This window comes from Nyctereutes procyonoides, unplaced genomic scaffold (genome assembly GCF_905146905.1).
Source record: "Nyctereutes procyonoides isolate TBG_1078 unplaced genomic scaffold, NYPRO_anot_genome, whole genome shotgun sequence".
In the NCBI taxonomy this organism is placed as follows: Eukaryota; Metazoa; Chordata; class Mammalia; order Carnivora; family Canidae; genus Nyctereutes; species Nyctereutes procyonoides.
Genome location: NW_026575043.1, coordinates 56,244,497 through 56,258,259, shown reverse-complemented (window position 1 = coordinate 56,258,259; position 13,763 = coordinate 56,244,497). Strand labels below are relative to the sequence as shown.

Below are 13,763 nucleotides of genomic sequence, written 5' to 3'. Positions count from 1 at the left end.
TTTATTCCTAGGTATCTTATGCTTTTGGGTGCAATTGTAAATGGGATTGACTCCTTAATTTCTCTTTCTTCAGTCTCATTGTTAGTGTATAGGAATGCCATTGATTTCTGGGCATTGATTTTGTATCCTGCCACGCTACCAAATTGCTGTATGAGTTCTAGCAATCTTGGGGTGGAGGCTTTTGGGTTTTCTATGTAGAGTATCATGTCATCGGCGAAGAGGGAGAGTTTGACTTCTTCTTTGCCAATTTGAATGCCTTTAATGTCTTTTTGTTGTCTGATTGCTGAGGCTAGGACTTCCAATACTATGTTGAATAGCAGTGGTGAGAGTGGACATCCCTGTCTGGTTCCTGATCTTAGGGGAAAGGCTCCCAGTGCTTCCCCGTTGAGAATGATATTTGCTGTGGGCTTTTCGTAGATGGCTTTTAAGATATCGAGGAAAGTTCCCGAGGAGGGGCTTTTCAATTAAGGAAATATGGAGTATGTTCTGTATAGACTTAAGATCCTGTCCCATCAAGTTTGGCCAGATATTTTGAGGATGTCGGCTGGAGGCGGGTCGGAGGAGAGGGGCAGGGAGCGGGCAGGGAGCCGGGCAGGGAGCGGGGCAGGGAGCGGGCAGGGAGCGGGCAGGGAGCGGGGCAGGGAGCGGGGCAGGGAGCGGGCAGGGAGCGGGGCAGGGAGCGGGGCAGGGAGCGGGCAGGGAGCGGGCAGGGAGCGGGGCAGGGAGCGGGGCAGGGAGCGGGCAGGGAGCGGGGCAGGGAGCGGGCAGGGAGCGGGCAGGGAGCGGGCAGGGAGCGGCTGACCCTTCCTCTCTCCGCAGGTGGCGCTCGCTGCTGCCGGATGGGAGTGCCCGGGCCCACGCACCATGTCATCATGCGTCTCTAGCCAGCCCAGCAGCGACCCGGCCGCCCTCCAGGATGAGCTGGGGGGTGGCAGCGGCAGTGAAGGCCAGAAGCCCTGTGAGGCCCTGCAGGGCCTCTCGTCCCTGAGCATCCGCCTGGGCATGGAGTCCTTCATCGTGGTCACCGAGTGTGAGCCGGGCTGCGCGGTGGACCGCGGCCTGAGCCGGGACCGGCCCCTGGAGGCTGAGGGCTGCAAGGTGCCCCTCGACGCCTCTGCCTCCGGGTCTCAGGCCCGGCCCCAGCTGTGCAGTCGCAAGCTCTCCTTGCAGGAGCGGTCCCAGCTGGACGCGAACGGCCGCTGCGTCCACCCGGTCCTGCCCCACTCGCCTGTGGGCTCCCCGCAGTCCTCGCCGCGGCTGCCCCGGCGGCCCACGGTGGAGTCCCACCATGTCTCCATCACCGGCATGCAGGTGTGTGAGCTGGCCCGGCCGGCGGGGCCTCTATGGAGCGGGGCTCTCCCAGAACATGGATTTGAGAGGTGACCCCGGGAGCCCCAGGTGGGGGTGGGAAGTGAGAGTGGAAGAGGAGGTCAACAAAGGGGGCAGGATGGAGCCTGTTACCATCGTGGGCGACTCGGGCTCCATCTCTGGGGAACCCTGTTTGACAGCATAGAAAGTTCTGTACCTCAGAGTGATCCCGACTGAGAGCCAGGGTAGCTGGTGAGGGCTGCTGGGAGTGGGTGACCTGCCCTGAGAGTGGCCAGGGAAGTTCGGGGGCCACAGAGAGCCTCTGGCAGAGATGCAGGTGCTGGTGATCAGGAGTTGTGCTGGGGGTAGGGGTGGGTGAGAGGCCTTCCCGCAGGGTGCCAGGCCCTGCTCTCAGCACTGTATGCATATTTCTCATTTGATTCCTACTGAAAACTTCTGAGAGGTGGGTTAGAACTCCAAGCCCCACTAGGGCTCACCAAGGCCCTGCGTGTTCTGCCCTTGTCCCATCTCCTGCCTTTCTGCCACCGACTCCTAGGGCTCCATCCACGTTGCCTTCTTTGTATTCCTCAGATACCCACCCCCAGTCCCTCCATTACCTTCACCCCTGCTGCTGTCCTCTCTGCTTGGAATCTCTCCCTGTCGTTGCAGGGCTGTCTTCTTCTGACAGCCGAGTTTCAACTCAAATGTCTCCTCCTCTGAAGAGCCTCTCTGACCATCCTCTGTAAGCAGCCTCGGCCCCAGCCCATCTCTACTCTGTCACCCCGTTGACACAGCACTCATCACAGATGTGTGTCTGTTGGTTTTGGCTTGTCTCCCCAGCTAGAACGTAAGCTCAGAAGGAACAGTTCTGTCCACCATCATGTCCCCAGCGTCTTGCACAGTACCTTGCACATAGTAGGAGCACAAAAATATTTGTTGAAGGAATGAATTTAATTGGGAGAAGCATGGACATAGAGAATGGCTTTCTAGAGAGGCTGATAATATAACTATATTTTTGAGGGCTAGGTAGGACTTTCATAACTGGAGAGAGTTCAGTGCAGGGGAATGCACAGCATGAGTAAAGGCCCAGAGGTAAAAGGCAGGATGTGGGGGGAAAGGGCAATCTGGGGTTCAGCTAGTTAAAGAATAGGGCCCACGTGGGGAGCACCACAGCAACAGAGCTAGAGGGAGAATTTAGGTTTATTTCAGTTAGAATTGAGTCAGCCTAGAGAAATAGAGACACACAGCCCCTTCACCACAACAAAAATAGGGCTTATTTATCATGTAAAATAAATCTTGAAGTCAGCATTTGGGACCCATTTGGTTCTTTTGTTGTCCTTAAAACCTCATGGTCTCAAGATGGCTGCTGTGACTATAGCCATTACAATTTCATTCCAGACAGGAAGAAGGAGCAGGGAAGAAGAGCAAAAGTCATCTGCCTCCTAAGTCAGTCCTTTTTTCTGGAAACTCTACCCAACAACTTCTGTCTACCTCCTACTAGCCAGAACATAGACATGTGGCCACCCCTGGCTATAAGAAAGGCTGGGAAATGCAGTCGTTGCCATCCAGTTCTCCATTTATAAGGAAGGAAGGAGAGCCTGGTATTTGGTGGACAACTAGGCGACTCTGCCAAGGTCAGAGGAGTGGAGTCAGGACTTGACCCTGGAAGTGTCAGGGGCTAATAGGATTAGAGTAGAATCTGGAAGATGAATTCAGCAACATTTGGGGCTTGGATTAGGGGCAGCGAGACCTCTTAGGTCAGCTCTGCAGGGCCCCACTTCTGCCTGTCACATCCTTCTAGGACTAAAGGGAATGAAATCAACACTGGAAAGAAACAGTGGAAGTATCCTAAAATGTCCCCTGGTGAAGAGAGGGCTTTGTGAGCCGAGGAGTGCTATACAGCAGGTCAAAAGATGCAGGTCTCTGTGTACACACTGACATGGAACTGTCTCCAGCGACGTTGTTGAGTGAGAAATGATCTAGTGTGACATCATTTTTGCCTCTGCAAACCCCATCCCAAAACAATGCTCTGTATTTTCAACAGGTGCATGTATACGTGCATTTACATAGAAAAAGGCCTGGAAGTTTATGCACCAAACTGATACCAAGGTTTGGGCAAAGGGTTAGAATTGGGGAGGGGGGGTTCAGGGGAAGTGTTGGGCTTATCTGTAACACTTCGAAGGGTTATTTTCTATCATGTTTCTTTTCTCAGTTTTATTTCATCTATCACCTAACATTTCTTCCCTAATTACACTGAGGTATAATTGAAGTAAAACAGTGCACATATTTCAGGTGTACAATATGATCAGTTCTGATAATGTATACATCTGTGAAACTTTCACCCCAGTCAAGATCACAGACGTTTTTGGGCACACCCGATGACACATTCCTCCCCCTTCTTCCCCTTTCCCAGGTAACTGCTGACCTGCTTTTTAGTATAATAGATTAGTTTGCAAGTTCAAGAACTTTCTGTAAGTGGAATCATCTAGTATGTACTCTTTTTTTTTTAGCTTAGCTTCATTGATGACCTGATGATTTCGACATTTGTCCATGTTGTCGTCTGTTTCCTTTTGATGGCTAACTAGTATTCCACTGTCTGCAATGGACCACTGTTTGTTTATCCATTTACCTGTCAGTGGACATTTGAGTTGTTTCTAGTGTTTGAGTATTGCAGATGAAACTGTTTCAAACATTTGTCTACAAGTCTTTGCATGGGCACAAGTTTTCACACCTCTTGGATGAACAGCTAGGAGCAGAATGGCTATGTCCTAGAGAGGTGCTTGTTAAGAAACCACCCAACTGTTTCCCGAAGAGGGTGCACCATTTTAGATTCCTACCAGTAGTGCGTAAAGCTTCTCTGTGCCCTATATTATTCTGACAACACTTGGTATGATCAGTCTTGGATTTTAGCCAATCTAATGGGTCTGGTTTTAGTTTACGTTTCCTTGATGAGTCATGATGTTGAACCTCTTTTTTTTTTTTTTTTTTGAGCCTCTTTTCATGTGCTTATTTGATCATTTGTATCTCTTCTTTGGAGAAATCTCTTCAAATCTTTTGCCCATTTTTAAATTAGCATGTTGTTAGTAATAAGTTATAGGAGTTCTTTATCTGTCTGAATGCCATTCTGATGTGTTTGCAAATAGTTTCTCTCAGGCTGTGGCTTGCCTTTTGTTTCCTTAATAGTGAGTGTCTCAAAGAGCCAAAGTTTTTTTTTTTTTTTTAAAGAGCTCAGGTTTTATTTTATTTTTTAAAAGATTTTATTTATTTATTCATGAGACACACAGAGAGAAAGACAGACAGACAGACAGACAGACAGAGACACAGGCAGAGGGAGAAGCAGGCTCCATGCAGGGAGCCTGGCCTGGGACTCAATCCTGGGTCTCCAGGATCAGGCCCTGGGCTGAAGGCGGCGCTAAACCACTGAGCCCCACGGGCTGCCCAAAGAGCTGAGGTTTTAATTTTGATGAAATCCAGTTTATCATTTGTTTCCTTTTATATTGGTACTTTTTGTATGAAAAGAACCTTTGAGAAACCATTAAGAAACCATTCTCTGCCCCATGGTCACTCAGATATTCTCCACTTATGCTACTTTATGTTTTTATAGGACAACATGGTCCTTAGACAGGATTACTTGTTTAATTAAAAATCAACATTTTGGGAACACTTCTTAAACATGGATATTAAAAGAGTACATACTGTATAATCACATTTTTACAATATACTAAAGCTGTTCTGTTAGCAGGCAGGATAGTGGTCACCGTGGAGAGAGCCCAGTGTCTGGGAGATGCTCCTGGGGGACTGGCAGTATTCTCTTTCCTGATTTGGGTCCCAGTTCATGTGTTTGTTTTGTGAAAAATGTATCGAGCTGCAAACCTACAATTCATATTCTGTGTGTTTCCACTTAACTCTCCAGGATTGTGTACAGCTGAATCAGTACACGCTAAAGGATGAAATTGGAAAGGTAAATATCCCAGGAGCCAGACTGGTTTTCTGCATCTACCGAGAATGTCTCAGATATGATGGAGGGAACCCGCTAGAGCTGGAGGTGGGAAGAAGCCCTTGGAGGCAAGATTGTGGGGGAGGGTTTTGTCATTAGTGGTCCATCTGGTTTATTTTCTTTCTACAGCATATTAATGTGTTTCCACAAAAGCTCAGACAGCTTTGAGGGAATTCCATATCACCAACATTAGTGGGGTTTTTTTTCCCCCTCTAAGGTGCTCTCACATCTATTTTTGCTTTTATTTCAGCCAATGGGCAGTATCTTTGCAGGGGTCAAAACCTCAAATGCCAAAATAGAAAGCAAGTGAGTAATATAAATGAGCAAGGCATGCTAGGTCTAAGGCAGTAGGGAGTGGTGAGGACTGGCAACTATTAACATGTGGAAATGATTATAGGTCCATATGGCCAGATCTTCTGATTTTTTTCAAAAGAAGCTGAGAATTTAGATTTTTATATCTGATCTTTCTGTTTTTAAATATTAGCGATTAATTCAAACTTTCTAAAAACTGCAGATGCAACAGAATGTAATTGCAGAGCCAATTTGGCCAGTTGGCTGCTGGTTTGCAGCCCCTGTATTAGGGTCCTCATTTTGCAGATTGTAACTTCTAGACAGTATGTAATGGGTGTCTCCCTTTATCCAGGGCTCCTATGGTGTGGTCAAGTTGGCCTACAATGAAAATGACAATACCTATTATGTGAGTATCCACATCCCCCTCCCTGCCCCCACCCTTGTCCACTGCAAAAGCCTCCTTTCCAGAACTTGGCTTTCTGGAAGATTTTCTTTGCTCTTGTTTCATTTTATTCTTAGGTCATTTCCTTTTGTGTATTAGGAAGGAAGTGGTGTTCCCCTTATACAGATAGGGAAGTGGGGAGGCAAAGTGATTGGGTCAGAAAGAAAATAGATAAATTCAGCAAGTGTTTCATATCTTTACTCTGGGCTATCATTTCTACATCCTTCATAGCACCCAGAACCAGGTGGTAGTGGGACAAACTGCCCTTGTATCTGAGGCTTTAGAGTCAGTCCAGCGTGGGTTCAAATTCTGGCTCTCACATCTGCCAACTGTGTGTCCTTGGCCAAGTGACATAACACCTGAACCTCACTTGGCCCGTGTGTAAAACAGCCAGTCCCTCGTCCATCCCTGCAGCTCACTAGTGTCTTGATTCAGTTGTAGCAAGTCCCAAAGCTTGTGGGCCCAACCAGGAGAGCTGACTTGGAAACTCAGAAACACCCTCAGGGCTGGGAGGGACCCTGGCATCCAGCCTCCAGGCCACCTGCAGCTGCTTGACCCACTCTGATGGTGAAGCACTCAGTCCTGAGGCCATCAGGGCGCCAAGAGCTTTGACAGGCCTAGAAGCAGAGGGAACTCTCCCTCTACCAAACTCTCCATTTTAATCGAGATGTGGGGTCTTTTCTCCCTGGCAGGCAATGAAAGTGCTGTCCAAAAAGAAGCTGATCCGACAGGCGGGCTTTCCACGTGAGTTTGGTGGGCCAGGCCTTTGTTCTTAGGTGCTGGGCTGGGATGTGACAGAGAAGATCCCATTGCATGGTGTCCCCTGCAGGGAGTGTCTGGGTAGAGGTCCCAGAGACTCCTGTGACTATGCCCTGAGGAATGGGGTGGGAAGGAGGGGACAGAAAGCTGATCAAGGGGCTTGAGTCTCTAGCCTCACTCATTTCTAGCAACAGAGGAGACAGGTGAGGAGCCACTTACGGCCCCTGGTGGCCTCAGCCACTCCAGCCCTGCCGAGACCCCCTTGCTTGGGTTGTCCCAACTCCAGCTGCCATTTGCAGGGGAAGAGCTGTTTGCCCTGATACTGGGATGGGCTTGTCTCCTCCAGGTCGTCCCCCGCCCCGAGGCACCCGGCTGGCTCCTGGAGGCTGCATCCAGCCTAGGGGCCCCATTGAGCAGGTGTACCAGGAAATCGCCATCCTCAAGAAGCTAGACCATCCCAATGTGGTGAAGCTGGTGGAGGTGAGCTGTGGGGACAGGGAGGAGGGAGGCAAGAATGGTAACTGTCCAGGCCCAGCTCTGTTGTTACCCAAACGCCGCACCACTGGTTTCTAGGGAGAGCCATGACAGTTTTAACAGCTGTTGCAGGGCTGACTAGTAGTTACTGCTCCACATTCCTTCACCCCTGTTCTTTCATGTTATCCTCACCCTTCTCTAAGACTATTTATTAGTCCCATTTTACAGATAGAGAAATTGAGGGGAAGGGGGATACCGAGACTTGTCCTTTATCCATTTTTGTTTTTGGAGCTTTTGTATGTATGTGTGTGTGTGTGTGTGTGTGTGTGTGTATGTGTATACATATATACACATACACACACACAAATGGGTGTGGCTGTGTTCCAATAAAACTTTATTTACAAAAAACAGGCAGAAGGCCAGATTTGGCTTTTATGCTATACTTGCCATTTCCTGTTCTAGATCAGCAGGTCTCACAGTTTTTGGTCTCAAAATTCCTTTATGCCCTTCAAAATTATTGAAGACTCCAAAAAGCTTTTGCTTATGTGGGTTGTGTTTATTATTTGCCATATTAAGATTTAAAACTGAGAAATTTAAAAATTGTTTATTCATTTAAAAACAACAGTCCCATTATATGACAATATATTTTTATGAAAAATAACTCTATTATCTGAAAAAAATATAAGAAGAGTGGCATTTACATTTTTTTAAGATTATTTATTTTACAGAGAGATGGTGAGAAAGAGAGGGAGTGTGGTGGGGAGGAGCAGAGGAAGAGGGAGAGACAGTCCCAAGCAGACTCTGTGCTGAGTGTGGAGCCCAGTGTTGGGCTCGATCCCGGATCTTGAGATTGCTCCCTGAGCTGAAACTAAGGGTTGGATGCTTAACCAACTGTGCCACCCAGGCACCCTAGCATTTTAGGTAAAAATTTTTGTAATTGTTTTTTTAAGATTGTATTTATTTATTCATGAGAGACACACACACACAGAGAGGTAGAGACACAGGCAGAGGGAAAAGCAGGCTCCATGCAGGGAGCCCAATGTGGGACTTGATCCTGGGTTTCCAGGATCATGCCCTGTGCTGAAGGCGGCACTAAACCGCTGAGCCACCCGGGCTGCCCCAGATTTTTGTAAATTTTTGTTGTTGCTAATGTCTGGCTGGATTCTCATATCTGCTCTTTCTTTTTCTTTTTTCTTTTTAAATTTATTTATGATAGTCACAGAGAGAGAGAGAGGCAGAAACACAGGCAGAGGGAGAAGCAGGCTCCATGCACTGGGAGCCTGACGTGGGATTCGATCCCGGGTCTCCAGGATCGCGCCCTGGGCCAAAGGCAGGCGCTAAACTGCTGCGCCATCCAGGGATCCCTCGTATCTGCTCTTTCATTCAGCCTGTTATGACTCCTCATGCCATGTGGTTTCTCATTGCTCTATTAATAGAGTATGAGAGTAGAAAGGGCAGATATTATCTTAGTTTTTGTGTGAAAATCATTTTTGACTTCGTGAACTCCCCGAAAGCATCTTGGGGATCCCTAGAAGTCCCCAAACCTATTTGGAGCACCTCTGGTCTAGATGACAGGACTTGTAAATGGGATGTGATAAAGTGCAGAATTGGACATGCATTGGCAGTGCTGCAGGAGCATGGAGCGCAAGGAAGGCTTCTTAGGGGAAAGGATATTTGAGATGGCCCTGGTTGTTCTCTGGATGGAGATCATAGGGAAAGGACAGGGAAGGGCATTGCAGAGGAAGGAACAGCATGTGCAAAGGGCTGGTGTCCTCTGTTTGGGGGTACATCCCTGCCTTTAGTGAGTGTGATGGTTAGCAGCCATGCCTTCCTGGGGCTTGCTAGGTGTTGGCTGTAGATAGGCCATGTCCTGGGTCTGATTCCCCCAACAGGGCAGGGCTCAGGGCTCTAGGTGGGTTGCCTTGGGCCTCCGTGTAGGGTGCATCTCTTTCTCAGGACTCTTGTCCTGTGGATCTTGGTTGACTGGGAAAAGTGAGGGTGATGTGGGAAGAGGCAGGAGGACCTGTCTAGGCAAGGAGCCTGCCTTTGTTTCTTCCCGAAGGAGAGAGACAGTGGCTGCCAGCTGTCTCCACCTGTCACTGAATTACACAGTTTCAATTTGCTGCTGTTGGAGTCAGCCGTCTTGGAGGAAGCTCAAGGACACTGGATTATCAAGTGTATCAAGTGGATCTGGGTCCTGGTGGGATCTCTCTTGTCTCCACTGCCCTGTGGCATCTGACCTGTCTACCTAACAAGACTGTTTGCCAGCCTGCCTGTTGGACAAATATCAGACGTTCGCCAGATGGACATAGACGTTCATCAAACATTCCCTGACCACCTACTATGGGCCTTGTCCTTACAGGCTGACATGTGGAGGGGGAAAGATAGAAAGAAGTGACAAGATGAAAGCGGGATGGCCTTGAAAGGAGAGCAGGAACATGCTGTGGCAGTTCCAGGCAGGGAGACTTCTTTTCTTGCAAGGGCAGGAGGTCAGGGGGGCACTTCATTGAGGAGTCGGAAGAGCCCAGACAGGATTTGAATTTTTGCCCTGAGGATCACGTTGTCTCCCTAGGAGACAGGTGGGGTTTTTATTGAAGCTGAGACATTTCCCAGGGGAGGAATTAAAAAAAAATTGTTTTTAAGTAATTTTTCTTTTTTTCTTTTTTTTTTAAGATTTGTTTATTTCTGAGAGACAGAGACACACAGAGAGAGGCAGAGACACAGGCAGAGGGAGAAGCAGGCTCCATACAGGGAGCCCGATGTAGGATTCGATCCCAGGACTCTGGGATCATGCCCTGAGCCAAAGGCAGATGCTCAACTGCTGAGCCACCCAGGCGTCCCTTTTTAAAATAATTTCTGTTCTCAACATGAGGCCCAAACTCATGACCCTGAGGTCAGGAGTTGCTTGCTCTACTGACTGAACCAACCAGGTCCCCCCATTTTCCAGGGGAGGAATTTGCCCCTCCGTTTTGTAACCTCTTTTCTAGGTGTTTTAGACTCTTCAGGATTGGGCTAAAAAGTGCCTATTTTCCAGATGGCCACTTGGATCACACACCCTGAGTTTTTTCCTGTACCTTCATCTTAACCAGAAAGCCAGTGGAAAGCACAGCCCTCCTGTGGCAAATGCAGTCATATGGATGCTGCTTCCTCCCTGCTCATATCATTTTTCTCTCTTCCTCTCCCCTGCTCCTCATCTCCGGCCTGTTCCATGTGGCTGTGCCAATAGGTCCTGGATGACCCCAATGAGGACCATCTGTACATGGGTAAGAGAGCCCTTGCCATCCGCCACCCTAGCTCAGGCAGCTGCACCTGCCAAAGCCCAGGGGTCCTCTTGAGCATCCCCTGTCCCTACCATCTCTCACCAAGGACAGACAGCTTCCCCTTTCCTGCCAGAGCTGGTCCCACAGTGAGCCACGTGTGAGGTTGCAGCCCTGGTTGGAAGCAGGAGGTGGAAGGGAGTGCTTGCTGGGACTATATCTGGAGGTCCTATTCATTCATTTGCAAATATTAATTTAGCGCCTGCTCATGCTGGGCACTAAGGATGCATTGGTGAGTGAGAAAGATGAGGCTCCTGCTCTTGTGAAGCTGATATTCTAATCATGGAAGTCAGATAGTCAACAGCTAAATAAACCAGGTAAGTTCAGATGGAGCCTCTGAAGGTTAAATAGGATGACCTGAGAGAGGGATTGAGGGGCCACTTCACGTGAGACACAGCCCTGTTACAAATGGGGAAGAGCATTCCGGGCAAAGGGAATTGCAAGTGCAAAGGCTGGTGAGAGCTTAACGTGATTGAGAAAAACATGACTGGGACAGAGTAAACCACGGAAAGAGGGGATGGGGATGAGGATGGAGAGCCTTAGGTCATGGTGGGGCATTTGGAGTCTTGGAAGGCACTGCACAAAGAAATGGAAGGACTCAGGCGTGTCCTCGGAGACTTGATTTTTAAAAACTGGTGAGGACATAGGTCAGTCCTCCATCAGCTCTGAGCATAGGTACGATGAAGGAAGGAAGGGCAAGACTAATTCAAAACTGGATAGCAGACTGTGGGGCTCAGGAATGTGTGATTGATAGGTAATGTGCCCTTGCAATATGGCTTGGGTGGACATTCAAATGAGCCTGTGCATTTCGAGTGGGTACAGACGACAGCCAGGAGGGGTATCAAGGAGGTGAGGGGGGTGGGCACTACAAGTCTTCTGGATGAGCATGGGGACCATCCTTTGTTGCACAAGGAGAGTGATTGATTATCTGGGGTCTGGTTTGAATGGGTCTGGTTTGAAAACAGCTCAGAGCTCACTTTCTCCTTACGTCATTGCTTTGTTTCAGTTCCAAGGAAGGTAGCTAAGGACATTTTGTTTTTCATTATCTCCTTCTCTTCCCTGCCCCAGGTTTTTTTTAAATTTTATTTATTTATTCATGAGAAACACACAGAGAGAGACGCAGAGATACAGAGATACAGGCAGAGGGAGAAGAAGGCTCCATGTGGGGAGCCCGATGTGGGACTCGATCCCAGGACTCTGGGATCATGACCTGAGTCAAAGGCAGGTGCTCAACTGCTGAGCCACCCAGGCATCCCTGCCCCAGGTTTTTATTATGAAAAATGTTAAGCCTACAGAAAAGATGAAAGAGTAGTACAATGAATACCTGTATACTTACCAACCAGATTCAACAGTTAATAATTTTTTGTCAGATTTACTTTATCAGTCTAGCCACCCACCCATCCATTTCTGTATTTTTTTTTGCTGAACTATCCAAAATTTAAAAAGTAGCAGACATCTTCATGCTTCAGCCCCTGAATACTTCAGTGTGTATCTCACGTAGGGACCTTCTCCTGTATGGTCACAATACTGTTATTACATCTGAAAAAGTCAATGCCAGTTCCTTAAGAGCATCTAGGGTGCAGTCCATATTCAAATTTTAGAACTCTTATTTTTTTATTTTTTGTTTGTAAATTTTAGAACTTATAAAATCTTCCTATAGGAACAATTTAGAAGCTACACAGTAAATAACATAGGACGTGTTTAACTTTAAAAAACTTTAACTTTAAAAAAGTTATGTGAGAAAGAAACATTTTTTTTGAGAAAGAAACATTATAAAAAATGTGAACAGCACAGACTTGCAATATTTCTCAAAATGTGGTATCATTGCCACTTTAAATATATGAGATGATTTTAGGGGGGTACATGGATAGACATTTAAAAATTTTATTGTTTTATTTTTATTTTTTTTAAAGATTTTGTTTGTGAGAGACACAGAGAGACAGAGGCAGAGACATAGGCAGAAGGAGAAGCAGGCTCCATGCAGGGAGCCTTGATGTGGGACTTGATCTCGGGACTCCAGGATCACGCCCTGGGCTGAAGGCAGATGCTCAATCACTGAGCCACCCAGGTGTCCCTAAAAATTTTTTTTAGAATTAATTTATCATTATACAGGAAAACCTAAAGCAGCTCACTAAACTCATGATTTCATGGATGTCATTACCTAGGATAAGGCTAAAAATTTTATTTTATTTTTATTTTTTATATTTATTTATTTATGATAGTCACACACAGAGAGAGAGAGAGGCAGAGACACAGGCAGAGGGAGAAGCAGGCTCCATGCACCGGGAGCCCGATGTGGGATTCGATCCTGGGTCTCCAGGATCGTGCCCTGGGCCAAAGGCAGGCGCCAAACCGCTGCGCCACCCAGGGATCCCAAGGCTAAAAATTTTAAAACTGAGTCAATTTAAAGAAAAATATGAAATAAATAATAGTTTATGTGGTATATAGATATAGCCAGCTCATAAACATAGTAGGCAAATGAGTGAAGTTTGAAGGAACTACAGCAGAAATCATAAAATGTAAAAGAATTTAGTCCCAGAATGGCATTCCCAGCATAACTTGCTTATTTGGGGCTCCTAACCTGACTCTGCATGGTTCTGGGTTATTTCTGAGGTGCCTGGTTGTTCTTTCAACAAACATTATAGTTTGTCAGGCCCTGTTCTAGGTTTATTTGGAAACAAAAAAGAAGACCCTGCCCTCAGGGCACTTTCTCCCTCCAATAAGGACAGACAGATACCCTCAGTACTTAAGTATTATGCTTAGCCTTCCAAAGTAACAACACCATGGAAAAAAAACAAATCTGAGCAGGGTCAGGGGAACCAGACGGTTCCAGTTTGGAGGATTGGGAAATAGAGCCGCTCCTTGAGATGCCTCAGTGAGGTGACATTTGTTCAGGACAGTGGGGACCAGATGGCAGAGGACATGTCACACCATTGTAAGACTTTGCCTTTTAGAGCAAGAAGGGAGCCACTGAGAGGAGTTGGATGAGTATGAAAAGAACCTGCCCAAGCTTGAAAGAGGGGTTTCTTAAGCCATTTGAATCAGCAACTTCATGGACAGAGTTTTTCTTTTTTTGAGGCAGCGGTGTAGAAGGGAGCCAGCCTGACTTCTGATACGTGATTTGAGTGGTTTTGAAAATCCCGACAGGGTTGTATTTTAGTTTCCAATCCCAGAT

The 13,763-nt window shown here is 47.3% G+C and overlaps 1 protein-coding gene across 7 annotated transcripts in view; it reads left to right on the top strand.

Moving 5' to 3' along the window:
* The window catches only part of CAMKK2 (calcium/calmodulin dependent protein kinase kinase 2), a 51,203-nt gene that overhangs the window by 17,514 nt on the left and 19,926 nt on the right, over positions 1-13,763 (top strand). For all 7 annotated transcript variants that reach the window (XM_055322209.1, XM_055322205.1, XM_055322210.1 and 4 more), the window contains 6 exons: positions 820-1,311; positions 5,222-5,269; positions 5,949-6,002; positions 6,731-6,782; positions 7,144-7,277; positions 10,498-10,534. In XM_055322209.1, the coding sequence (XP_055178184.1) occupies positions 865-1,311; positions 5,222-5,269; positions 5,949-6,002; positions 6,731-6,782; positions 7,144-7,277; positions 10,498-10,534 (772 nt within the window). In that variant the 5' untranslated portion in view covers positions 820-864. Of the gene's footprint in view, positions 1-819; positions 1,312-5,221; positions 5,270-5,948; positions 6,003-6,730; positions 6,783-7,143; positions 7,278-10,497; positions 10,535-13,763 lie in introns of those variants that run through there.